This window comes from Gopherus flavomarginatus, chromosome 10 (assembly GCF_025201925.1).
Source record: "Gopherus flavomarginatus isolate rGopFla2 chromosome 10, rGopFla2.mat.asm, whole genome shotgun sequence".
Classification (NCBI taxonomy): Eukaryota; Metazoa; Chordata; order Testudines; family Testudinidae; genus Gopherus; species Gopherus flavomarginatus.
Genome location: NC_066626.1, coordinates 2,509,142 through 2,536,676, shown reverse-complemented (window position 1 = coordinate 2,536,676; position 27,535 = coordinate 2,509,142). Strand labels below are relative to the sequence as shown.

At 43.5% G+C, this 27,535-nt stretch overlaps 2 protein-coding genes across 4 annotated transcripts in view; both read left to right on the top strand.

Annotated features, from left to right (window-relative positions):
* The window catches only part of LOC127058922 (UDP-glucuronosyltransferase 1A1-like), a 95,589-nt gene that overhangs the window by 59,713 nt on the left and 8,341 nt on the right, over nucleotides 1-27,535 (top strand). The window contains exons 1-3 of one of the 3 annotated variants that reach the window (XM_050969409.1): nucleotides 12,328-13,274; nucleotides 26,061-26,192; nucleotides 26,520-26,607. In XM_050969409.1, the coding sequence (XP_050825366.1) occupies nucleotides 12,414-13,274; nucleotides 26,061-26,192; nucleotides 26,520-26,607 (1,081 nt within the window). In that variant the 5' untranslated portion in view covers nucleotides 12,328-12,413. Of the gene's footprint in view, nucleotides 1-12,327; nucleotides 13,275-22,331; nucleotides 23,196-26,060; nucleotides 26,193-26,519; nucleotides 26,608-27,535 lie in introns of those variants that run through there. The other 2 variants (XM_050969411.1, XM_050969410.1) reach the window with 2 other exon arrangements.
* On the top strand, nucleotides 1,375-2,686 carry LOC127030417 (UDP-glucuronosyltransferase 1A1-like). The gene is made up of 2 exons (XM_050916863.1): nucleotides 1,375-2,238; nucleotides 2,675-2,686. Exons 1-2 carry the CDS (start codon nucleotides 1,375-1,377, stop codon nucleotides 2,684-2,686), a joined length of 876 nt encoding a protein of 291 aa, XP_050772820.1.

Below are 27,535 nucleotides of genomic sequence, written 5' to 3'. Positions count from 1 at the left end.
GTCCCCACTGCAGACTCCTATTGCCCCTGCACCTGGAACCTCCCTGTACATCCAGATCCCCCACTGAGCTGCCTGCACCCAGACTGCCCCACACAGAACCCTCTTATCCCCATCTGGATCCCCCCACACTAAGTCCCTCTGGACTTGGATCCTGCTGCCAGACTGAGCCTCCTTGCCCACATCTGATGTGCCTGGCACAAAAGGGACAGGACTCCAGGATGTTTCTGTAGCAGGCCTGGCCCTTGTGCTGTGTCACGGTCAAGTTCAGCGCCTCACTGCCAAGTCCCTGTCCCAGGGAGCTGAGGGAGGCTGCAGGATATTGTCCCACCTCTATGCAGCCAGTGGCCTGTGCTCCCCACTGCCATGGTGGAGCTTCCACATTTATTTATTGTTAAAAAAAATAATTGCAGAATTTTAAAATATTATGTGCAGAATTCCCTCAGGAATATGGGGTGCTGTACAGCTGTGATGGTGGGATTGTGAAGGGGGTGCTGGACAGTAGGGGCTCTGTGAGTGGGGGAGCTGGGCAGGGGGTATGGTGTGCAGTGCGCTGTGCAGTTGTGATGGGAGGTCAGCAGGAGAGGTCTCTAGGCAGGGGGTGCTGGACATAGAGATCTGTGGGAGAAGTCTCTGGGGGAAAGGGCACTGGGCAGGAGGTGTGTGTGGAAGAGTCATGCTGGCAGCACAGGGCTGGGCGGGCCGGTGTGTGTCTAGCAGTTGTACGTTTGTAAACAGTGCCCTTGTGCTGGGCTGAGTGGGGCCATTCCCACTGCGCTGCACCTCATTGCCCCCAACCAGCCCCTCACTCTGCTGACCGCCCCCCATCACATGCCCTATTTCCCCAATTGGGGCCCACAAATATGTTTGGCGTCGGGCCCACAAAAAGTTAATCTGGCCGTGGCTACAGCAGAGCAGCTGCGCCAATGCAGCCGCCCTGCTGTAGCGCTTCTGGTGTAGACTAGCCCTAAAACAGTGACTGTGAGAGTCCCCTGCAACATAGCAACATGTTCAGATGAAACAGTTTTCTCTTTTATCCCAGGGATAGGTGTCATTGTAAAGGAATAATAGGCTGTAATGGTTAAAGTATTACTTGTTCTTGGAGCTTGTTCAATAGCAAAGATTTCCCTGGAGGTATCTTGCAGGAGCAAGCACGCCCATTGTCAATTTGCCATTCTAATGTCAGGCTTTTACAATCCCTAATCCCCTCCCCAATTTCATAGCGTGCAGCCATCTAACAATGAACATTTGACAAGCTGACAAGGTCAAAGGTACATGGGTGGAATTATGAAGTGTTCCCAGAGGGTGTGTTTATTGGTATAAAACTTAGTCATACGTGTCTGTGAGTGCACAGTGCAGTGAGCTTTCACTGGAGAAATGTCTCCTGGGGTTCATTGCTGGCACTCACTTACCACAATGCTGCTTCTTTTCATGTCCTTGTTGAGTTTTGCTGCTGGTGGGAAGCTGCTTGTGATGCCTATGGATGGAAGTCATTGGCTCAGCATGAGAGCCGTGCTCAACGAACTAAGGCAGAGAGGACATGAAATAATTGTTGTTGTACCAGAAATAAATCTGTTTATGGGAGTGTCAGAGTCGTACATGATGAAAACGTATCCTGTGCCTTTCACAAAGGAAGAGCTGGATGGACATTTTCTCACATTTGCTGAAACCAGTTTTAAGGAACAACCTTTTCCGTTAGGGATTATTTCAACATTTGAACATGTTAAGAGCACCTCTGCTCTGTTCTTTGCCATTTGTACACACTTACTGTACAACAGAGAGCTGATGGGATACATTGAAGGGAGTAACTTTGATGCTGTCTTTACAGATCCCATGTTGCCCTGTGGCCAGATCATAGCTTTGCATCTTTCTATCCCTTCTATTTTCTTCTTACGGGGAATCCCAGGTGGTGTCGATGCTGAGGCTGCTCAATGTCCAAACCCACCTTCTTATGTCCCAAGAATTTTTTCATCTAACACAGATCGTATGACATTTACCCAGCGTGTGAAGAACCTATTAATCAGCTCATCAGAGTCCCTTCTCCGTGATATCGTTTATTCACAATTTGAAAGTCTGGCCTCTGACTTTCTGCAAAGACCGATGACCATGAAGGAACTTTTAAGTCATGGAGCCATTTGGCTGAAGAGAGTTGATTTTGTGTTTGAGTATCCCATGCCTGTGATGCCCAATATGGTCTTTATTGGCGGGATCAATTGTGGACAGAAGAAGCCATTGTCTCAGGTTAGTGATTTGTTTGGCAGGACAAGAGAAAAGCTGTTGGCAAGAATCACTTTATCATGTGCTCTGTACCATATATAACTGCATATCTAATGTAGACTTGGCTGAAAAAGTCATGTTGTTTCATATAATTTTAAAGAATAAGGGGCATAGTTAAATTATGTCTGCTCCCTCTTCCATCTGCTTTCTCCTGGGACTGCCCATTTAGCTTTGCAAAACATAAGAATTTTGGTCCATAAGAGTTCATACACACAATGTCTTCAGTTTCAGCATGTCTGAGCTCATGCACTCCACTTTCAAAGCAAATGCAACAGAAACTGTCAAGTATCACTTGCTTTGGGGTTGCCAGCATGATCCGTGATCTCTCCTCCTTACATCTAGCATCCCCCAGTGCCAACTGGCCCCATGTCCCACTGTTACCTTTTGCTCCTTTTGACAGTGTGGGTGGTAGCCTTCCACTCTCCCCACTTTTCTCTTGCTATCTTTGGGGGTTTTGAAATGCTAGACTAGCAAGGTTGGCTCATCCCACAACTGCTAACACAGCCTCATACACCATGTGGATAGGCTCTTTGAAAGTACCAAAGATAAACGGGAAAAAACATTATTTATTTAGTCTTTATGCACTACTTAGAGTCATGGTGAGATGAGCATTGTGGCTAAACATCTCTGCTCAGGGGACTTACTTTGAAGTAAATTTAATGGCTCTGCACTTCTAGTGTCACAGAATCAGCAGAAAGAACAAGGAGTACTTGTGACACCTTAGAGACTAACAAATTTATTTGAGCATAAGCTTTCGTGGGCTACAGCCCAATTCATCAGATGCATGTAGTGGAAAATACAGTAGGAAGATTAAATATATATATATACACACACACACACAGAACATGAAAAGAGTGTTGCCAGACACACTCTAATGAAAGTGATCAGTTAAGCTGAGCTATTACCAGCAGGAGAGGGGAAAAAACCAAACCAAACCAAACCCCTTTTTGTAGTGGTAATCAAAATGGCCCATTTCCAGCAGTTGACAAGAAGGTGTGAGGAACAATGGGGGCAGGGGAACATGGGGAAATAGTTTTTAGTTTGTGTAATGACCCATCCACTCCCAGTCTTTATTTAAGCCTAATGTAATGGTGTCCAGTTTGCAAATTAATTCCAATTCAGCAGTTTCTCATTGGAGTCTGTTTTTGAAGTTTTTTTGTTATAATATTGCGACTTTTAGGTCTGTAATCGAGTGACCAGGGAGATTGAAGTGTTCTCCGACTGGTTTTTGAATGAGTAATCACAGACACCCAGACACTCAAACCAATACCCTTACCAACAAGCTCGGATGAGGTAGCCCTAAGAAAGGTCACTTAATAGCTTTTGTTACAAATCCAACTACAGCTAACATTATTCCAGCAACTTTTCTGCCAAATTAAAAGCAGTTGGAAGCAGGACCCCAGATCAGTGTGGCTTCAAACAACAAATGGATTTGCTTCATCACCTCCAGCAGGTAGTTTTTTAGAATTCAGGGGCAGAGTCTATACCTTTCAGGGGTCGGCAACCTTTCAGAAGTGATGTGCTGAGTCTTCATTTATTCACTCTAATTTAAGGTTTTGCGTGCCAGTAATACATGTTAACGTTTTTAGAAGGTCTCTTTCTATGTCTATAATATATAATTAAACTATTGTTGTATGTAAAGCAAATACGATTTTTAAAATGTTTAAGAAGCTTCATTTAAAATTAAATTAAAATGCAGAGCCCCTGGACCAGTGACCAGGACCTGGGTAGTGAGAGTGCCACTGAAAATCAGCTTGCGTGCCACCTTCGGCACGTGTGCCATAGGTTGCCTACCCCTGGTCTATACTTTCCCTAGTGCCTGGGCGCTCCAGCTGGGGTTATGCTTCTTGAAATACAATCCCTCCCAGAACTTCACCAGACCACAATAATAGGTGTAGATCACAGAGTCCAACAATTTGTTAAGCATTTGTCCAACAATTATAGCTACATGGGAGTCCCTCATAGTTAGAGCGACCTGCCCATTGTTTCAGTTTTTGTCAAATCCAGAAACTTCCAAGTGTAAAACCCTCCACATTTTATCCAACTTTCTCCTCATCTCCCTGCTAATGGCACATTTTATAATTGTTTTCAACATACAACAAAGATTATTTCAAAACTGTAAAACCAGTAGACAGTAGAGCAGCATTGTCAACAGCATTATTACTCTAGATGATTTCATACCAAAAAAATGGAGAGGAAACCTCTTCTACACTTCAACAAGGCAAGCACACTGTATTTTGTATTGTCACCCTCTGCTAAGTGGTATCAGATGTTGAGGTCTTGCATGTTGATTTCTCATTGGATGAGAAATTAGTGATGTTGAGTCCAGGTATTTTCTTAGTGTAATGGGTTTATTCATAGTATATTCACCAGTCCTGGAACCGAAGTTGTCATAAACGTCCAGCAGACAAATCCCTCTATTAGTAATCTTCACCAAAACACTAATGTCTGGTTCCCAGGGAGTAACTCTTACCTCAAAAACAGCCTCTACTTAGAGACATTAAGGCAGAGTGGAAAGTTTCTTGCTGTTTGCAACAGCTTCTCTAAAATGAAACTAGCAATAATACACAAATTCTTCAAAGAGTGGCTACTGCTCATTCACTAAGAAAAAGAACTTCTGAGATTAATGTGCAACAGCAGCATGTGGTGACCAGGACTGAATTAATGCAAAGGCAAACTAGGCACGTGCCTGGGGCCCAATTTCATATGGGGTGGGGACGAATGTTTTTGATTTTTTGGTTTTGTCTTTGTACACGACAGACTGGCAGCCAGGCCAAATGTCAGTGGTGTTGCAACTCCCACCGTGCACTAAATTGCAAAGCCACTCGGTCAAGTGAGTGTGGTACTTTCAATCTGTATGCAAATCCACACTAGTGGATGAGGGAGCAAAGATAGTTCTCATACATAACTGCAACTCACTTTGCCATTCCCAGCAGAGCCAAGGAAAGAGAAGGGCAGTGGGTAAAGAAACCACTTCCTCCTCTAACACGAGAAAATGACCGGCTGGGACAGGAATTGCTGCAGTGACCTGAATGGGAGGGCACATCATCAAAGTGTATTTTTCCCCTTCTTTTCATTAGCTGTTTGTTGTTATTCATATTAGAAAGTAGTGGCACAGGAGTGTATGTTTGCCTATGGCCCAGTGATGTGTTAATCTGGTCCTGCTGATGACTCCAACTTCACAGCAACGTGTTGAGTGGGAACAATTGTGGCTTATTACACCATGATAGTACTGTACACATTGTAAAAGCTATCTTTGAAAATAATGGCCAAATCCTGGTCCACCTTGAAATCAGTAGGAGATTTCCCACTAAGTGGATTCAGCCCAATGTTGGAAGTTCTGTTTGTAGTAGGAGCATGGGTTCATAAATTGTAACAGCCATGCTATATGTTTAAGTACCTTATTATAGCAAGCTTATGGAATTTCAAAATCCAGCACAGTTCACAAGCTTCAAGGCTTTTGCAAAGCCTAGTCTTATTTTGAATCCAATGAGCATAGTGAAACCTGTAACAGGAGAACCTCCTATGAGACTGGCACCTGTCCCAAATGTACTGAGTACAATTCTGCTTCACTCTTGTTAAAGTACCAGCTGGGTTAAGGAGCAAGTTTCTGTTGATACCATGAATGGGTCACTTGGAAAGCTAGGTCACTAAGTGGGAATGAGAGATTCCGCCACTGGTATAAATCAGTATCATTCCATTAGTAGTAAAGGACTGCGGTAGCTGTGTTTGGTGACACTTGGTGTATGATCAGTTTAACTTTCAGTCTTACCTCATCCTCAGTCACTGCTCTGCAGCATCCCCACAGCAGTCTCTTCCCTCGGCTCTACAGGACGGTGTTTGCCAGGTGCAGAGACTCTTCAACAAAAGGAACATTTTTGCAAAAATGTTTCCATTTGTTGCTGAAAATTCTCAGATTTTTGTAAAACTAAAAAACAAAAAATGTTCCATTTTCTGCAACTGAAAAATGAATTTGTTTTGGCTTTAAAGCAAAAATGTTTGGGTTTCAAGTCTTTCCTTTTTTCAGTGAAAATCTGAACAATTGTGTTGTCACTGAAATTTTCTGGTGGAAAAGTAATTTGCCAACCAGCTCCAATTTTGAGTTGGGACCAAAACAAGGGTCCTTCCTCCTTCTTTCCTAAAACCCCAGCATGGGACTGAGGGAGCAACTTCCAAACAAAATACAGAAGTACAGAAAAACCCATTCTTCTATCCCCGGACTCTTGCAAGAGGCTGGGAAGCAATTGAAGCCTGGAGAAGGGGTCAGGGCAGCCCTCAACTTCACTTCCTAGTCCCCTGCATGGGGACTGGAAGATGGGAACTTGCACAAGTCAGGGAGGGCAGCCGACACAGGGAGACTTAATTCCTTGGGACTCCTTTGTAGGGTCTGGGGAGGCATTTAGAAGGTGGGAGGTGCTACCTCAGTGATATGGCTGGAGAAGGCAGTAGGCCAGAATGTACACAGACTAGGAAAGTGGATAAGTGTTCTGTACTGATACCCTGCATGTTCCCTTGAGGCCATCTGGGGAATCAACAAGCAGGGCTTTCTAGTATTAAAGCATGAGCTTTTCAGAGGGTCTAATTTATTGATCAGAAAAGGACAATGCAAAAACAACCAACAACTTCAGACAGCTGCTCCACCAGAAACTCTCCACCTCTGGGTTAATCAGTCTTGCGTCTCTCCCCTGTAGCCATGGGGCACTTGCAGGCTGAGCTCACTGCCTGGAACTTGGGCCTCTGGTGAGCCTTTCGCCAGATGCCACTCTTCCCCGCTGGTGTGTCACTCTTTGCTGAGCCCCTAGTAGTTCCTCACAAGGTCCCATGCCCAGTTTGTTTCCTGGGCTGCACTGGTCCCTTGCCTGGGAGCACTCTCTCTCTGGGCCTGTTCCTTCTCTCTGGGCCTGTGCTCTTCACAGAGACACTACTGCCAGTAGCTTCCTCACGAGCTCCCTTGAGATGTTGCTTCCCACCAGGAGCTTCATCTGTTCTGGGGCTTTCTGATGGAGCCCTCATAGCCTTTATTGACCCAGGTGTTCCTTAACTAATGAATGACCACCCAGTCATCTAGGTAAATAACTCCCAGGTGGATCTTGGTTGGTTCATTCTCCTTAGCAAAGCCTGTCACAGGTAGGCTGGGTACCTGGCCACAGGGGCCAGCTACCTGATCACATGTTACTCTAACTTTGGTTTATTGTTAAATGTGGGCATGTTATAAGCTTACATATTGACTGGAAATTGTAACAAGATATACAGTGAGCAGGGAGGAGTTGTACCAAAGGGCATGGGGTTAGGTATAAAACTTGACTTTGAAACATTTCTCCATAAATAAATTTCATGTACAACAATCTTGTTGCACAGCTGCTAAAGTGCTGCTTCTTTTCCTGGCCTCCTTGCAAAGGGGTGCTGTCTCAGCAAGCATGCAGGAAGAAAGAACATGAATTAGTCATTGTTGCACCTGAAATACATATGAACATAAAAGCATCAGAGATTATTACCATGAAAAAGTTTCTGGTACCTTTCATAAAGGAAGAGCTGGTTGGACAATATCACTCACTGACTCAGGGGTTTTTGAGGAACAACTTTTTTTAGAAAAAGCTTTGTTAGAACACATGAAAGAATGAAGAACCCACCTCTGCTCTGCTTTTATCCACTTGTACATATTAGTGCACAACAAAAATGTTCAAATACCTTTACAGGAGTAAATTTTATGCTGCCTTTACGGTTCCACTGCTTATGCTGTGGACAAACAACAGCTGAGTATCTTTCCATCCATTCTGAATTTTTCTTTTCTCCATTTTGGTTTTATCCACATGTCAGGGACTCTAACCCAGACAACTTGGATCCTGCACAAACCTGGGCTGGGACTTTAACCCAGACCTGGACTGGGACTCTAACCCAGACCTAAGTAGTCAGGGACTCTAACCCCGACAACCTGGACCCTACTCAACGGGTAGGTGGACGTTGCTGGATTTCTACGAGCTTCAGCTGGTTCACAGAACACGCCTTATCGCCAACGCAGAGATCAGATCACCAGGCAAGGCTCCTCTAAACTGGAGGATGCGCGCTGCGTTGCCTCAGGGTCCGATCCCCCGCCGGAGAGTCAGACGGGTCCCGGCGGAGTCGCCAAAGATGTCAGGGACTCTACCCCAGACGGCAAAGTTCGTTGTCTGACCGCGAGAGAGACAGGCAACACCAGCAAGGTCCAATCAAAAGCTCTTTATTGACAAGTGCACGCATCAATAGAGAGCAGCTCGTCTCCAGAGAGAACCAGCCCCCTCTTTACATCTTAGTATAAGCCTATATAGACAGTTCCGTCGCGTCATAAATTATTTACTGGAGCAACCCACCCCCTTCTTCTAACAACTAGAAACTAGACACCTTTAGTATACATGCATGCCTAAAGTTAGAAATGTAGGGGAGTTAAAAACAAACAAAGAACAAAACCAGGGAGTGAAAACAAGGAGGCTGGGAAACTAGGGCTCTTATCAGTTCTTCGAAGGAGCTGCCCGAACACAGCACATCTGGTACTATGCCAGGAATGCAGCTTCTCTTTTATCTTACTTTTTCCCAGCGCTTGTGAGACATGCTGCTGCTTCTCAGTGTTTTCCACTCAGGGATTACCCACAAACCTCTGTTAGCCTGACTTTGGTTAGGTTGGCATACCTGGTTTTGTCTGCTATATCTTTATTCAGGCCTAACACACAGACGCACTTTTTTTTTTAGGCGGGGAGTGGTGTGGGGGGAATAATATTGAGAAAGTCATTTTGAGACAGCTCAAGCATTCTCTGGAGTGCTCAGCTTTTAGCAGCTTCTTTCATTCTGGTTTTAGACTGGAATAGGCACATGAATTGCACAGGCTTCATTGGCCAATCATTTCCTCTTGGTGATGGACAAAGCCCCAGTATTTATACCAATTCTTTCAGATCTGCCATCTGCCTTTGATACTTTTGACCATGATATACTATTGACAAGGTTGTGATATATGGAACTCCAGTTGAGTAGCATCATTCTTCTTCCGATGAGAGGACCAGAGTGTAGTGCTGTCCAAGAGGCTCTCTCCTAGGTGACACTGCAGTGGTCCTTTCCATAGGCCCTTCAGTTCAATATGTGAAATGGGGGAAATATGGGGAAATAGTGGGGTAGGGTGCATTATGGTGTCATCAACATGCTGATTACACACAGCTCTAAGTCTCCTTGTATCTCAAAAACGCACTTACTGCATCTGTTATTTTTAAAATACTAAATTTCAATAATCTCCAGTATTTGACCTGACTATCTAAGGAAGTAACCTCGGTCAAGAAAAATGGAAATGAAAAATGCCTTATACTTGGATTCTGAGAGTCTTATTACTAGTCACTACAACAACTTTATGTCTGATTCTGCAGCTTTGGGATCTGCACTGTAGCGCTGACAGTGGGGAATAACCACAGAGGTCTCAATGCTTTGTCGTGTAAGACTAAGTGCAAATTCTTGTTTTAAACTGCTGCATTCATCTTGTGTGTCAGAAGAGGTGACCAGGCCGTGTTCAGTGTTTAGTTCGCTTCCTTGCCATAAGTAAGCGTAGCAGAGCTCCGACCTTGTCCCTGTGGGTCCCGTGCTTCTAGGTGGTTTATGCTAGCCTCAGTGGCTCACTGCGACCCTCCACATAACCCTTCTCTCTCTAGGACCAGGGTTACAGTCTACTGAGCCCTTTTCATCATAAACCAGGAAGGAGGTTGGTGAGAGAACTCCCACAGTCTGTTGTCCCTAGGGCTTATTTCAGAACAGTTTAGCCTCCTATCCTGACAGAGGCCTGTCTTCCCTTCCCAGGAGGTGTTTCTGTAGTGGCAGGTTGTGGGGGGGGGGGGAACCCGGGCCCGCCTTCTACTCTGGGTTCCAACCCAGGGACCCTAATGGTAGCAGCTGTTGGCAGCTAACCTTTCACTGTCAGAGTTGCTACATTTCCCTGGGCCACTTCCCTTTTATAGTATCAAAAGGGCCTTAATTAGGTGTTCACATTACCTTAATGGACTCACCTGACTCTTTGCAGGTTAATTGGAGTCAGGTGTTCTCATTAGTCTGGAGCAGCCCCTGCTCTGGTCAGTCAGGGAACAAAAAACTGCTAATCCAGTGGCCAGTATATCTGCCTTCACCTACTTTGTTGTACCCAACTGGCCTGGGTGTATTATATAAGAGACCATTTTGATTTCTAGCCCTGTCATAAACAGATAGTAGCAGATAATAGAACAGACATACTTTATATCTCTTTTGCCTGTAAAGGGTTAACAAGACCAATGAGCCTGGCTGTCACCTGACCAGAGGACCAATCAGGGGACAGGATACTTTCAAATCTTGAGGGAGGGAAGTTTTTGTGTGTGCTGTTAGTTTGTGTGTGCGCTGTTAGAATTTGGTTGTTGTTCACTCTGGGGGCTCAGAGGGACCAGATGTGCAACCAGGTTTCTCTCCAGTCTCTCCGATACAGGCTCTTATAAGTTCAGACTAGTGAGTACTAGGTGATAAGGCGAGTTAGGCTTATGGTTGTTTTCCTTATTTGCAAATGTGTATGTGGCTGGGAGGAGTTCACATCTGTATGTGGCTGGGAGGAGTTCAAATCTGTATTTTGCTGAAAAGATTTTAATTTGTACTTGTATACGTAGGCTGGGAGGGTGTTCCCAGTGTCTATAGCTGAAAGACCCTGTGACATATTCCATCTTAAATTTACAAAGATAATTTTTACTGTTTTTCTCTCTTTAATTAAAAGTTTCTTGTTTAAGAATCTGATTGTTTTTTTATTGTGGTGTGAGATCCCAGGGGACGGGGTCTGGATCCACCAGGGAACTGGTGAGGAGAAAGGAGGGAAGGGGGAGAGAAAGGCTAATTTCTCTCTGTGTTAGGATTACTGCCTCTCTCAGGGTGAGTCGGTGAGCGGGGGGGAAGAGATGGAGAGGAGAAGGTGAATTTTCCTCTCTGTTTTAAGATTCAAGGAGTTTGAATCACAGTGATCTTCCAGGGTAACCCAGGGAGGGGAAGGCTGGGAGAGGCAACGGTGAAGGAAAGGGTTTACTTTCCTTGTGTTAAGATCCAGAGGGTCTGGGTCTTGGGGGTCCCCGGGCAAGGTTTTGTGGGGACCAGAGTGGACCAGGCACTGGAATTCCTGGTTGGTGGCAGCGCTACAGGTACTAAGCTGGTAATTGAGCTTAGAGGAATTCATGCTGGTCCCCATCTTTTGGACGCTAAGGTTCAGAGTGGGGAATTATACCATGACAAGCCCCATGTTTGTATACGTGTTTTTACAAGGTCTAGTCTGAGTTTGAGCCTTTAGCCAGGGGGATGGAATAGCCCATGCAGTACAAAACAGTAACCCTGATTGAAAGCCCTAAGCGGAGGTGCAGCAAACGGGTCCATTAAGAACCTCTCCCTCTGGGGATCAGAGGCCAAGAGCAGAGTATCAGACACCCATACCTTGCAACTCCTCCCATGGATAGATGGGAACTCACTCCTTCCATACCTTTCCTCTCCACCTCTCAGGAGCAGCGGGGCAGGTTGTTACTGAGGCCTTCGGGCAGCACATCATCAAGGAGAGAGAAAGCAAAGTTCTAGAAAGAGCTGCAGTGAGGCCTGAGGAACTCTTGTGAGTAAGTGCCACAGCTCTTGAATATAAAGGGGAAAATTTTCCTGGCCACTCAGCGCCGGGCTAACTCCATCTCCAGTGAAGCCGGGGGGAGTTTTACCATTGTCAGCCCATGCTGACTGCTTTTGAAAATCCTATCCGAAGCAACAGCTGATTCCTTCATCCCTCTCTTCTGCACCACCTCCCTTACTTACCAAACTAACTATACACCCATTCATCTGCCAGCGTAGAGATGGTTTGTACAACTGCGCAGAGGTTATGCACCCCAGGGTTGTGATTTGACTCAGTGGTTAGAGTGATAAGAGTCAGAGAGTAACTTCAGTTGAAAAAGGCCTCAGTACTGCCAAAGTGCAACTCAGGTTTCAGACCTTTGTGTTTGATCTTGTTATGTACATATATTATGCAATTAAATATTGACTTGAATAGCACGAAGGGATAAAGGTCAAAAGGTAGAGTTGTCAGGAGTTACTAACTGGAGTCTGATTGGCAATTTGCTAGTCTTTGTAGTACTCACCGCACTGCTGCAGAGATGGCTCCTGGGTTTCACTCTAGACACCAGATCAGTGCAGTGCTGTTTGTTTTCCTGGCCTTGTTGATCTTTGCTGATGGTGGGAGGCTGCTTGTGGTGCCGATGGATGGAAGTCACTGGCTCAGCATGCGTGCAGTGCTGGACGAGCTGAGGCACAAAGGGCATGAGATAGTCATTGTTGCCCCTGAAATAAATCTACATGTAAAAGCATCCGAGAATTATGTCATGAAAACATATCCGGTACCTTTCACAAAGACAGAGCTGGAGGGACATTTTCTGACTTTTACTGAAGAGCTTTTTGAGGAACGACCTTTTCTGGAAAGATTTGTTCGACTCCGTGAAAAGCTGAAGAACACCTCGACTCTGTTTTTATCCACTTGCACACATTTACTGTACAACAAAGAGTTGATCCAATATCTAGAAGGGAGCAAATTTGAAGCTGTCTTTACAGATCCCATGATGCCCTGTGGACAGATCGTAGCTGAGTATCTTTCTATCCCCTCTGTGTTTTTCTTGCGTGGAATTCCATGTGGTTTAGACTATAAGGCTCTTCAGTGTCCAAACCCACCTTCTTATGTTCCAAAGCTATTCACAACCAATACAGACCACATGACATTTCCACAGCGTGTGAAGAATCTGTTATTCAGCTTATTGGAGATTCTCCTTTGTGATTTTGTTTACTCGCCATATGCAAAACTGGCCTCTGAATTTCTCCAGAGAGAGATAACAGTGACTGAGCTTTTAAGTCATGGATCTGTTTGGCTGATGAGATTTGACTTTGTGATTGACTATCCCAGACCACTGATGCCTAACATTGCTATAATTGGAGGCATCAACTGTGCTCAGAAGGAATTATCTCAGGTTGGTAAAGCTTTTATTTTTGTTGTACTCATGGTAGGATCCTGAATTCACTAGAAATTGTGTGTCCTAGATAGGATTATTATACCAATGATTTCAGTTGGGCAAGAATTAAGCATCTTGTTAAGAAGAAAATGATTTTGCTTTCACTTCATTACACACTTCCATAGCTTTTCAGCAGCTTTTTTTTCTTTCTTCTTAAATGTACTTTTAATTAAGCGATTACAGAGTGATTCAAACCACCTTTCCTTTTAAGCACTAAGCGCTGCTGGTTCTCATTTCAACTAAGACTCCTTAATATTACCTGGTACCACAAACAAGGATGAGATCCTGAGCTGCCATAAATCAGTGTAGCTCTGCTGAAGTCAGTTTACACCTGGAGAGGATCTGGTCCAATAACTTCACTTTGAAAATGTCCAGGAGGACACCAGTTACTGGCCAAAACAGACTAAACCTACTAGCTAGAGATAGACACAAAAGATGACAGGGGACTGGTCTCCTGGGCAGCACCCACATGCTGGAGAAGGGTGCTGGCATTTCTGTTAGCATGTTGTCCATGGACTCTGGCAGCTCTCTCTTTCACATCTGCTGTTTGCCAGTATAAGTTTCATAAGCATAAAGCCCTTACTTGCTGCTGGAACGAAGGGGATCCTACTCACAGACGTCAAAGTGTCAAGAAAAGAAACTACAACAAGAATCCTCTGCAACTTCCATGTTCTCTGTATCTATAAATCTTCCCCTCTTCTCTCCTGACCCTGCCACCAATAATGTTCCCAATCCTCTTTCTACTTTGGTTCCTAAGAATTAAATTTAAAATAATAAGTGTTCACACAAATAGCAAGTCCCGTGGTAGCATTCCACCAAAATAACTTAGTAGTTCTACCTTTGCAGAAGCTGTTAGCATTGTTTAATTGTTATGATGTCAAACTCCTAGTTAATCTGATCTTTTTCTGAACCTAGGTAAACATTTACTTTGCAGTAAATGTTTGGAGTAAGCTTTGGTGACCGTAGTTCTCTTGTATAAATCAGTGTTCAGTACCTGTGTGATGGAAGTTTTTTTTCCCTCTACTACTAAGAACATGGCTCCTTTCTCCCAGTCGCGGTGTCCAGTTGTTTCTAGGTTACTTCTTTTTCTGGCCTTCTGCAGTCTTGCTGAAGGTGGAAAGCTATTGGTGATGCCTATGGATGGAAATCACTGGCTTAGCATGAGTCAGGCATTAGAGAAACTCAGCCTGAAGGGACATGAAATAGTAGTTTTTGTGCCAGAAGCCAATTTAACTCATGAGAACATCCCCGTATTACACAGTGAAAACATACCTAGTGCCCCCCACACAGGAAGATTTGGATGTCTACTTCCAGTACTTTGGTTATCATATTTTTGATGATGGACCTATTCTGGAGAGTTTTTTCACAGCACATAAAAGTTTGACCAACTTTAGTACTATGATCGTCATCTGTAAGCACTTTTTGCTAAACAAAGAATTGGTGAAATACATTGAGGAGGTTCATTTTGATGCCATCTTTACAGATCCTGTGTTCCTTGTGGATCAATAGTTGTAAATATCTTTCCATCCCTTCTGTCAACTTTTTGCATGGAATTCCCTGTATTTTGGATAAGGCTACTAAGTGTCCAGACTCTCCTTCTTATATCCCCAAATTTTTTACTTCCTACACAGACCATATGTCGTTTACCCAGCATGTGATAAACTTATTATTTGGGTCACTGGAGTCCTTGGTTTGCAAGCTTATGTATTCTCAGTTTGACAGTCTAGTGTCTGAGTTTCTTCAAAGAGATTTGACTGTCCTAGAGCTTTTAAGTCAGTTCTCTGTTTGGCTGGTGAGATATGATTTTGTGTTTGAGTAGACTAGGCTGGTGATGCCCAACATTTTGCTTTGAGCAGGGCATTGGATTAGATGACCTCCTGAGGTCCCTTCCAACCCTGATATTCTATGAATCTATGTAGCACTTCATCCTGGCAGCATGGCTTTCTCATGAGCCATGCTGCTATAGGGGGGACCCCATCCCACCTGCTCCCTGGGCAGAGGACAATGCAGAACGCATGTCAATGTTGCACTTAGAAGTGTATCTGGAAGTGCCCTACGGGTGATGTCAGATTGCAACTACTAGGAGCTGAAAGCCCATGCTGGCGCACTTGCATCACTTTCAAAGTCGTGTGTGTAAAAATAGCCAAAAAGGGCTGAGAACTTAAAAATTAGAAGGTAACACCACAGAACCCCATGATGATTCCACCTGGTGATATTCTCAACAAAAAAAAAGAGCTCTCAACCACTGAGTCAGCAGACAGTTGAGGCTTCAGGGAGACATTCCTGGAATCATATTACAGAGAATAAATGAAATTTCTATGTAGAGACTAGGGAAATGGCTTTCCCCATACACTGAAGTAGTACAGGCTTGAGCTACGTGTAATGCAGGCAACTGCTGGTGTGAGCTTCTTCAAACAACTCTGACCCACTTTATCCCTTCTATGAACTTTAGCAGCCTCTGTTGTGTAAAGATTCTGCTAGTTGTGCTGAATCATTGTACCCAAGTGAAATGATGGAAGTGGTTTGTTAATATATTACCTAAACTCCGCTGACACTCCTGTTATCAGTTAATCATTGCTTACCATTCTCATTTTTTTCCTAGTTTAGAACATGTGTTAACTATATGAATCTTTCTAAGTGTGTCTGCAGTGTTGGAGCCATGTTGGTCCCAGGATATTGGAGCTATGTGTAGCTTGAAAGCTTGTCTCTCTCTCCAAGAGAAGTTGGTCCAATAAAAAATATTATCTCACCCACGTTATCTCTCAGAATAAAAACTTAATTTGAATGTCAATAGGGCTTAGAGTTCAAAGAGGGACAACCAGAGTCCTAGACCCAGATCCTCAAGGGTCTTTAGGTGCTTAACTCCCTTTACGGGTCTGGGCCTTAGTGATTTCTGATTGAAAACACAATGGCTTCCTTCCCCTCCATAAAAGTACGGGCCCTTTCTGATCCTTCAGCATCTCTCCCCTGTAACCACAAGAGATGCAGTCCTGCTTGGCCACTTCTGGGAGAAGGCTTCTTTAGCCCAGGCCTTGCTGACTGAGAACCCAAGGGAGGTGAAGTCTGAAGACCCTTTCCTTCTTCACCAATGGTCCTTTGGCACTGAGAGCTTTTGCTGTCTGTGGGGTGACCTCTGAGAAGATATTCAAGCTACAGTCTAAGTCTCTTGATCTTATTAGCACAAGGTATCTTAAAAGCAGAGAGCAAATCATAGCAAAAGAAATTGTTTACATATCATATCTCGTATTATGCTTTCAATAAGCTAATCATGCTGTGGTACCTTTGCCTTGGTTACTTATTACTTATTTCCTGATCTCTCCCAAGTCATGTCTTAAACTTCACACTGAGCACAGATTTTAATCATCATATCAGGGTGAGTGAGGTACATCAGCATGTCCACAAATCACAGTTTGATTAGGTGCACTGATTGAAGTAGATACAATAATAATCTCCACAGGTGGGCATGTGCTAACTCCTGATCCCACTGAACTATTCAGCCCATGGTTCATACTGAAAGTCCAGTAGGATTCTCAAATGAGGCATCCACTCCCCAACCCAAACCTTGCCTGCGGGGCCCATCCAGTAAGTGTACTCAGAATATGCTTAACCTGCACAAAAGACAGCCAAGGCAAGAGTGGGCAGGTGTGTGTCCCAGTCCCATTATACCAATGGTTAGGACACTTACTTGGGATGTGGGAGACCTGGCTTTGAATCCCGCATCCGGTCTGGCACAGAAATGTGAATCAGGTAGGTCTAACCACATTCTAGGTGGGTGCCCCGACTTTTAGGCTATTGGGTATTGTCAGGTGTCTCTCTCTTCTGTTAGAGCTGTTCCACTTTTTATAAACAATTACAGATTTCTTAGTTCAGGGTCTTGAATCTGATTCTTCCAATCTAGCATGAGGGCCTCCCCATGGGCCACAGAGTCAGTCACGCTCTCACAGCGGCTTTTTGTGAGAATGGGCTGGGTTAAGCGCTAGCTCTGGGACAGAGTTCATGGCTGTGAATCCTCAGAGGCGGAGAGGCACCTTGCCCCAGCCTGGAGTTTGATTGGTAGGGCTTATGCCTCTCCTCAGCATTTCCAGCTAGCTTCGGGCTTTGTCCACACCAGCACTTTTGTTGGTAAAATTTTGTTGGTCAGAGGACTGACAGATTTCACTGACAAAAGTGCTGGTGTGGCTAGCGCTATGTGGGCAGGGGAGACTCTTCTCTTACCTAGGGAGGTGGTGGAATCTTCATCCTTAGAGGTTTTTAAGGCCTGTCTTGACAAAGCCCTGGCTGGGATGATTTAGTTGGGGATTGGTCCTGCTTTGAGTAGGGGGTTGGACTAGATGACCTCATGAGGTCTCTTCCAATCCTGATGTTCTATGGTTCTGCTAACACAGCTAATGCAGCTCTTTGGGGGGAGGGGCACATTAATTACACAGGCAGGAGATCAGCTACCTGGGGGATCTTACAGCGGCACAGCAGTAGTGGTACAGCTGTGCTGCTGTAAGGTCCATAGTGTAGACAGCCTCGGTAGCTCTTAGCTCGGCTTGCTGGCTTCTGAGAATCCCTTTCTTTGGTCTGTAACACTTCCCATACAATGCCTGGGCATCTAGCTCAGGGCTGTGAATTCCACAGAGCACCTACGACTGAGGCATTGTAATGCTCAGGCCCTTTGTGGATCTAGCTTTAACTCCCTTAAAAGCTGTAACCCACTGTGCTACACCCTCCAGGCTCAGGTTTTCAAGGGTTCCAAAATTTCAGCATGAAAATGTCCTCCCATGTTGCCCCTTTCAGACTTAGGGACTATGTGGGCAGCAGCATTCAGGATTGGCACAAGTGTGTTCTTCTCAATTGTATCCTGCCTTAGGGCTGGTCTACACTACAGGGGGAAATCGATCTTAGATACGAAACTTCAGCTATGTGAATAACGTAGCTGAAGTTGAATATCTAAGATCGAATTACTCACCCGTCCACACCGCGCGGGATCGATGTCTGCGGCTCCCCCTGTCGATTCCGCAACTCCGTTGGGGTTGGTGTAGTTACGGAATCAATATAAGCGCGCTCGGGGATCGATATATCGCGTCTAGATGAGATGCGATATATCGATCCCCAAGCAATCGATTTTAACCCGCCGTTATGGTGGGTAGTCTAGACGTAGCCTGAGTTGTATCTGTCACCACTGTCTTGCTGCAGATGAGGAAGAGTGTAATTTCCTCAAGGTTATTTCTGGTGAACAAAGCTAGTAGTCTGGGTTTGAGCCAGATACAGAGCACATAACTGCGCTCTAAGGGTATGTCTGCACTGCAGTTAACAGACGTGCCAGCTGTCTGTGTTTAACGACTTCACCCAGAACACAAACATCTACACTGCAATTATACAGCCCATAGCCTGAGCCCCATGAGCCTGGGCCAGCGGTAGGTGTTTAACTGCTATGTACACCTACCTGAGGTTCTTGAACCAACAACAACCCTGCTATAAAATCCTGCGACCTCTCCACCAGAATCTTTGTTAATAATGCTGACTCATTTTAGAATATGAAATGCTGATGGAGGTGTTGTGTTTGCATGTAACAAACTCCAGCAGCACTGCTGATGTCTGTTCAGTCTTGTTTAACACCCCCCACCCCCTGCCCTTTCATCACAGTTTAAAGCATTGTGTGTTAAGTAAAATATTTTCTGAGAAGGGTTTCTAGAGTTAAGAATTAATTGGGCTTAAAGGTCACAGAGACACAGCTGCAGTCCAAGAGACTTCTGCCTTTAAATGCTGCTTGGAAGGTTTCTTGGGGAGAAAGTTGGGTTTTTTATTCCTAGCAGCACAATGGCAACCATGTCAGGGAAGCAGGGAACCACTGGGCTGGCACTTTTTCTCTCTTGGTGGAGTTTTGCTGAAGGTGGGAAACTGCTGGTTGTGCCTCAAGATGGGAGTCACTGGCTCAGCATGTGTGTGGTAGTGGAAATGCTTAGGAAAAGAGGGCACGACGTTGTTGTCGTAATCCCAGAAGCCACCTTGCTCATGGGAACATCAGATTATTGCACAGTAAAAACATATCGAGTGCCTTACACACAGGAATCATTGGATAAATTTTACCGTTCAATATGAGAGAATGTTTTTGTTGACCTGCCGTTTCCAAAGAAAATTACCAGGGTCTTTGAAAACATATCACAATTTACAACCATGTTCTCATTTGCCTGCAGGGATTTCTTATATAACAAAGAGTTGATTAAATACCTTGAGGACGGCAAATTTGATGCTGTCCTTATGAATCCTGCATTTCCATGTGGACCAATAATTGCTGAATATCTCTCAGTTCCTTCCGTGTACTTCATGTGTGGACTTCCATGTGGCTTGGACTTCAAAGCCACTCAGTGTCCCAGTCCTCTTTCTTATGTCTCGAGGATTTTCACATCCAATTCTGATCATATGACATTTACCCAGCGCGTGAAGAACCTATTAGTCAATGCTGCAGAGAATTTACTTTGTTACCTGTTATATTCACAATATGAGAGCCCAGCTTCTGAGTTTCTTCAGAGAGAGGTAAAAATTCTGGAACTGTTCAGCAAAGCATCCATTTGGCTGCTGAGATACAACTTTGTGTTTGAGTATTCCAGGCCAGTGATGCCCAGCATGGTCTTCTTCGGAGGCATCAACTGTGAATAGAAGAAACCATTATCCAAGGTTTGTAAGTTATTTTTAAAAAGCTGAAAATATTGCAACATTATTCAATGGGTTTTTCTGTAGGCTCGATTATTATCCTTTCTGTGTGCATGAAATCCAACAGGGTCCAAGTGAAAAACATTATTTTTATGGCGTATTACATATGAGCCAAGGTCTTGATGACCTCACAAGCATTGACTCAAGTAATGACAAAGTGGAGGCGTGAGTGAGGAGGGATAATCAGTGTCCTTAAATCAATTGTTATTGCCTCAGGACAATTTCTACAGCATGGAAGTAAAGGTCCTCTGAGGCCTTGATTGAAAATGGTTCTCTGACACACTTGCTGTAACCTATTACTCCCAGTGCATTGCTCCATCTTATGTAGCCTCTGCGGTGGGGCTTTATACATTCCATTTCAGTTGTGCACTTCAGGTGGCGTAGTAAGAATGTGGCTATTTTGATAAAAGACTCTTACAAGGAAGCAGCTGGGTCCCTGTGGCACTGATTGCCACAGTGTCCAGTGTGCCTGCACAGTATCTTCATATCGGAAGAGGCAAAGGGGTTATATGGGATGAGTTAAAGGAGTAACTTTAACCCAGAATACCTGGGCTTTCCACTCTTTGTTTATAACTACAGCGTGCTAGTCTTCTTCACCCCCACCACCACTCTACAGCTTCAGGTGCCTAATATCAGCTCTGTCATAATACAGTTTGGGTTTTTTGGTCTCTCCCCGACCCCTCTGGGATTTGCTTAGCTGGTGACATTTGCATTATGGGATTTTAAACATGGTATGTGGCGCTTTAGGTATCTGAGCAAAGGTTATGTGGAATTACCATAATGGGACCGGCTGGAGGGACTTCAAGCTGCCTGAGGGACATTTAGTGACTCCCGCAGTGCGGCAAAACCAGCATATCTGTTTCTATGACACCTGCTTGGAGCTATGGACATGTCAGGGACGTAAGAGGAACGTGCTGCATTCTGTTGACCCTTGGCTGCAAAAATAACCCCCAGCAGATTGTTCCAGCCATAATAAGTGCTAGTGTACACATAGCTTAATAAGCCATTTCTGAGATAGGAGCCAGAGGCAATGAAGATCATTTCTAGGAAACACAAATACTTCATTCTTGAAGCACACTCATTTTGTTTCAGACTTTTGAAAAAGCAACCATCCAAGCACAGGCTCACATTTGTGACATTTTAAAGTGTATTTCATTTGAGCAAAGACTGGGAATGTGTTCATGATCAACACTGGAATATAATGGAAATCTAGTTTCACCTTTAACTAAGTGAGACTAGGGTCACTCCATAATGAGAATATGCACCACTCTCAAACTGAAATACTGGAGTTCCTCCGTGGGGGGGTCACAGCTGTGTCCTAATGACAGAATTAGTAAGAGGAAGCGTAATAAAAAAGTCAGGATGGTACTAATAATCAGATAACAGTGAGCAGCATTTGTGGTCCAAAAAACACCCTTATCATTGGTTGGCTCATTGCCAAGATGCTGCACCATGAGCTGAGTTTGACAGAGCATGGCGTAGACAGCAAGCAGTGAAAAAGTCAATCAATGATTTTCATTATCTTTTTGTTTAAAGCAGGAGCAGAAAGCACAAAAACACCACCTTGGGCAGCAATACAGCTTCTTTGTGCATCTGTTGGCCAATTGAACTGAACAGTCACCTCAGGGAGTGGATAATTAGAGTTGGGTGACAGTTTTAGGATGAATAGTTTACTCACTAACAAATGAAATTTGGTGAATTTGGATTGAAATCTGCGAATAGTTTCAAACAAACAGAAAGGGGGGGGGGAGGATTCAGAAAAAAAGTTGAAAATTTTCATTTCAATTTTTCATTTCAAAGTGCTTCATTTTGAAATTTAGCTAGTTTTATTTAAAACAAACAAACAAACAAACAAACAAGGGTAAAAAAAGCACCTGGAAACAAAAAAACAAAAATAAATTATGTACTCAGTTCTATGCATAAGTTAATAACCACATGAATTGTTGGCAAAGTATTCTCTTACATTCTCAATTCTAGTAGATCTTGGAATGAAACATCCCACATCAGGATCTTCCTGTTGAAGTTATGCACAAACCCAGGAAATCAACATTTCTCTACATTGCTCTAGTTTTTTCTGATCCTTTGTTGTCCAGTCAGATTGCATAACCAACCTTTAACCAGCTAAAAGTTAAAAATTGCCTCACTCATGCTCCTGTAAACATCCAGTTCATTGGAAATCAAACATTAATTTGAGAACTGAAGGAGTAAGGGTTGGAAGGCCAGTAGTAAAACAATTCCTGTGTTGCCTGCAATAGTTGAGCATGTATCTAAAAGAAGACTTGTGCTGCAGTCAGTCAGTCAGGTTTATCTAGTGAGATGGCTTCTCTATTTCAAGGGGTTTGTCACCTACCTGCCTGGCTTCTACTTTTTCTGCCCATCTGGAGCCTTTCTGTCGGGGAAAAGCTATTGGTGATTCCCCTAGATGGTAGTCACTGGTTCAGCATGCATTCAGTAGTACAGCAGCTTTGGCAGAGAGGACATGAAATAGTAGCAGTTGTGCCAGAAGTAAGTGTTTGGATACAGCCATCAGAGCATTATACAATGGAAACATACTCTGTGCCATACACCAAGGAATACTTGGAAACAGAATTTAAAAGACTGGGCCATCAAATATTTACACCTCAACCTTTCCTGGAAAAGTTCACTAAAACATTTGCAAGAATGGGAAATATTATGACACTCTTACTCAATTCCTGCAAACAGCTTCTGTCCAACAAAGAGCTGACCGCCTACCTCAAAGAAAGTGCTTTTGATGCTGTCTTGATGGATCCTATATTTCTATGTGGACAAATAGTAGCCGAATATTTGTCCCTACCTTCTGTTTACTTCTCACGGGGAATTCCGTGCGGGCTAGAACTTCAGGCCACCCAGTGTCCAAATCCTGCTTCTTACGTCCCCAAATTCTTCACTAGCTATACAGACCACATGGCATTTCCCCAGCGTATGTGGAATGTCTTAGTCAGCTCATCAGAGTTCTTGAGCTGTTCCCTTCTTTATTCATCCCATGAAGATCTGATCAGGGAGTTCCTTCAACGAGATGTGACAGTGCCAGAGCTTTTAAGTCATGCATCTATTTGGCTTTTGAGATATGACTTTGTGTTTGAGTATCCAAGGCCTGTGATGCCCAACATGGTTTTAATTGGAGGCATAAACTGTGGCCAGGAGAAACCATTATCTCAGGTTAGTTCATTTTTTTACAGTTAAAACTGGACTATCGTACTAGCACCCACTATTAGATAAAGCTTCTATTGGTTAAAACAAAATAAAAGTAACAACATGGAAGGGCTTAGAAAAGCATGTTACATCTGTTCCTCTCAGAGTCATAAGTAGTCACTTATATAATGAGAGATCCTCAGTTGTCCATAAAACCAGACGTGAAAGGCTAGGGTTTTACTGTCTAGAATATTCTCATTTCATATATTTCTTCCTGAGACTTGTGGGGTTACCCAGCATACCAAATAATATTGAAACTTTGCATTAGAGTGGTACCTTTCATTAAGGTATTTCTAAGAGTAGGACAGACATTAATTAAGTGACAGTACTAACTCTGACAGACTAACGACCTGACATTCAGAGACGAAGAACCATCCTCACAAAGTAGTTGTATAGTCAGGCATGGAACTCAGAATACTGTTAGGAGACGAAGAATGAGATGGTTAAAAAATGTGCTTGACTCAGTAAATTGCCAGGGCAACTTGTAACTATACACAATATTTAAGTGTAGACAAGGCCTTAGTTCACTACATTCTCATGACAACATAATTTGGTATGTGATACTGCAGTGTTTTCTAATGAATGATCCAATCTAGCATTCTTTGTATAGTCTTTGAAACTGGGGGGAGTTTGAGTACACAAAGAAAGCAGGATTATATTGACAATCTATCCACAGAGTCCATTCTGGTGTGTGAAGAGTGGCATGAAACAGAAAAATAAGGCAATAGAATTTAAAGTTGTGTGAGAATACGTAGGAAGATCAACACATTTGCACAAGAGACTAGGCTAAAAGTAGCCTAAAAATGTTGTTGTTAGAATATCATGGACAACAAACTGAAAGAAAACAGCAGAAATAAAAGTGACCACTACTGCAATAGTGGAATCATAGACAAATTGTCACATCAACAGGGAGGGGGCTGGGGTAGGGGGAGGGCGCAGTGTAGATAGCGGCAGAATGAGAATGAAGGATGTTTAAATGACATTGATGCAGAATTTAGAGGTTGGTGCCTTGGAATTTAGGGATTGTTGCTGTGAAATTTGGTCCCATTATGGCACAGAGTAGACAAGAACCTGAATATAGCCCTGACAATGTATCAACATCATTTAAATGTGTAGCCCAATAAATTGTGGTGGTTAGTTATAGCACTGTGTAACTGATGGCATTCACAATAAATGGCATTCTTTAGGTATCTAACACTAATGCCAAATCATCCTGAACTACTGATTGCTGAATCCTTCTGATGGACTGAGAAAAAAAACATTCTCTGAAACATTGCTTGTGAGGGGAAGGCCCCTGAGGAAAGTGGTCTTTGCTGGCAGGAAAACAGATCCTGGTCTAGCAAAGCACTTAAACATAGGAGTAACTTTAACATAAGCTGTCCCCATGAAGTCAATGGAACTACACGCATGCCTGAAGCAGCATTCATTCTTAGCTGTTCTGCTGGATCAGGGCTTAGGAAGGAATCTTAGCAGCCTATCACTGGCCAGCCTATTTGTGCACAGAAGTGCACTTGTTTGTGTGGTGTCCAGGCCTGATTCCAACAGGTCTGGAGATTATACTGAATTTAGTTTGCAACACCTAAAATCACAAAACATGCTATAGAGAATGTGGCGTTGGATGGGCCCCTTGTGCCAAGTCGTGCTCTGAAATTGTTTGCCTGTGTCCCAGTGTCTGGATTGCTGACATCAGCAAGTCGTTTGCCCTCCTGTTCAGGATCCAGTCTGTAACAAAGGTTACTGTGGTTTAACCAGTCAACAAAACGTGTAATAAACCTGTCACACAAGAATGACGACACCCAATCCTGGTGATCCCTTAGAACCCAGGGATTAATTGGTCAACAGCATGACTCCCCAAAGAGCTTTTACCTGACAGTTGTATGAGCTTATTTAACAAGCTTGCCTTTCACACTCCATGTTGTTTAAAGACTCATCAGTGTCCCCTGGAAGACTTTTGAAAGGAATCTGAATTTAAATGAATATTCTGGCACTCTCTCTTCCCCAGGCTTTAAGGAAAATATGTTGGTAAGAAATATGACGTTTATTCCTTATTGGTTCACTTGCCCTTGCAGTTGGCTTTTCACTTATTTCTGTCATCACAGTTAGTTGCTGATTTCTATTTAGCCCTTTCTGTGCAGTACGAGTCTCAAAATCTTCCACCTGTTCATATCTAGGCAACTGTGAAAGTTTTTTTTTTTTAATTTAAAAGAAAAGAAAGTTACAGGATTTTCAGTATTCTCAAGATCCAGACAGAACTGATAAGTCAAGAATTTTAAAATGCCTCTTTTTTCAGGCCATTGTTTACATCATTAAGCTTTAAAAACACCAGCCATTTTTCCACAACTGTGTGATCTGAAGAGAGAAACATCAGACTTAAGCCTGAATTTCCTGATATCTCTAGTGTGTCAAAAGAAAACAATGCATTTAGCTGCTTTTGGGTGCCAGGAAATATATGGTTTAATAGATCTACTTGGTTTGCATTACATCTTCCTTTACTTTACTTTCATATATTTTATTTATTTAGTATGCTAAATCTTTAATTATTTCCATATGGAGTCTTGATTTATGCCCCAGTCCTGCAAATGCTTGCACGCAAGATCTTTACTCTTGGGAGCTGTCCTATAGGATTTAACAGGACAATCACATGCATATGGTTTTTCACATGAATACATGTTTATAGGATCAGACCCATACTGAATTATTTGGCCTTTTAACATGATTTCCTTCCCAGGCTAGTCAAGGTGAGATCCCTTTGATTGCAAAGCACCAGAATTACGGCCCTGTGACATGGGTTAGAATGAAAAGCATTGACTGGGAGTTTCTTTGTATTTGCAGGAATTTGAAAGCATTGTGAATGCCTCTGGGGAACACGGCTTTGTGGTCTTCTCCTTGGGCTCAATGGTCTCTGAGATTCCCATGAAGAAGGCCAAGCAGATTGCAGAAGCCTTTGGAACAATACCTCAGACAGTAAGAAGAAAATAATCTTTCTAGCACAGCTGTTGGAATATAGTCACTGGTTATGATTCTGTATTATTTGATTTATGTTTTTCTTATAAATGTGTGGTAGAACACTTAACACAACAACTAGCTTCAATAACCAAAAACCTGCCCCATCCCCTCTTATGTCAAAACAAAATCCCATCTCCGCTGCTCAGCACAAACCTTGATGAAACAGATTTTGTCCATCATGGGTTTATATGCTCTGCTGTACAGCACAGTTTACAGGAACAAGCATCAGAAGAATTGTAAGAGGCAAGTACTTAATATTAAGGCTGCATTTATGATTTCCCAAAGGTTCTTTGGAGGTACACTGGAGAAGTACCCCCCAACCTTGCAAACAACACAAAGCTAATCAAATGGCTGCCACAGAACGATCTACTTGGTAAGTCTGGGCATGAGAGGCAACAATTAAGTAGGTTTCTTTTTATTTGATAACGCTCTAAAGGAATAGTCATAAATACCATAGGTTTGTAGATTCCAAGGCCAGAAGGGCCTCTCTATTATACATCAGAGGGATAAATACTATAGAGGGAGTGGAGTTGTTCAAGTTAAGCACTAAAGCTGGCACAAGAACAGATGGGTATAAACTGGTCATCATCAAAGTTAAGGCTTGAAATTAGACAAAATTTTCTAACCATCCAAGGAGTGAAAATCTGGAACAGCCTTCCATAGGGAGCAGCAGAGACAAAAACCAAACTGGTTTCAAGACTGAGCTTGATAAGTGTATGGAGAGGATGGTGTGATAAGATTGCCTAAAAAGCCATTTGGTCCATTTGTGACTGCTGAGAGCAAATATCCCCAATGGCCGGTGATGGGACACTAGAAGGGGAGGACTCTGAGTAACTACAGAGAATTTTTTCCCAGGTGTCTGGCTGGTGGGTCTTGCTCACATGCTCAGGGTCTAACTGATGGCCATATTTGAGGTCCAGAAGGAATTTCTCCCCAGGTCAGATTGGCAGGGAACCTAGGATTTTTTTTTGCCTTCCTGTGTAGCATGGCGCATGGGTCACTTGATGCTTTAAACTAGAGTTAATGATGGATTCTCTGTAATTTGAATTCTTTACATGATGATTTGAGGACTTCGGTAACGCAGCCAGAAGGTATGGGTGTGTTACAGGAGTGGCCAGGTGAGATTCCGCAGCCTGTGATGTGAAGGAGGTCAGACTAGATGATCATGATGGTCCTTTCTGGCCTTAAAGTCTATGAATAAGGGACCATCATGATTATCTAGTCTGACCTCCTGTATAACACAGGACTTCCTTGGATTAATTCCTGTTTGAAACCACAGCAAATATTTTAGAAAAACTTCC

Bases quoted from the DNA above. Each gene is read 5' to 3' on its own strand.
- LOC127030417 (XM_050916863.1), top strand. From the start codon at position 1,375: ATGTCTCCTGGGGTTCATTGCTGGCACTCACTTACCACAATGCTGCTT.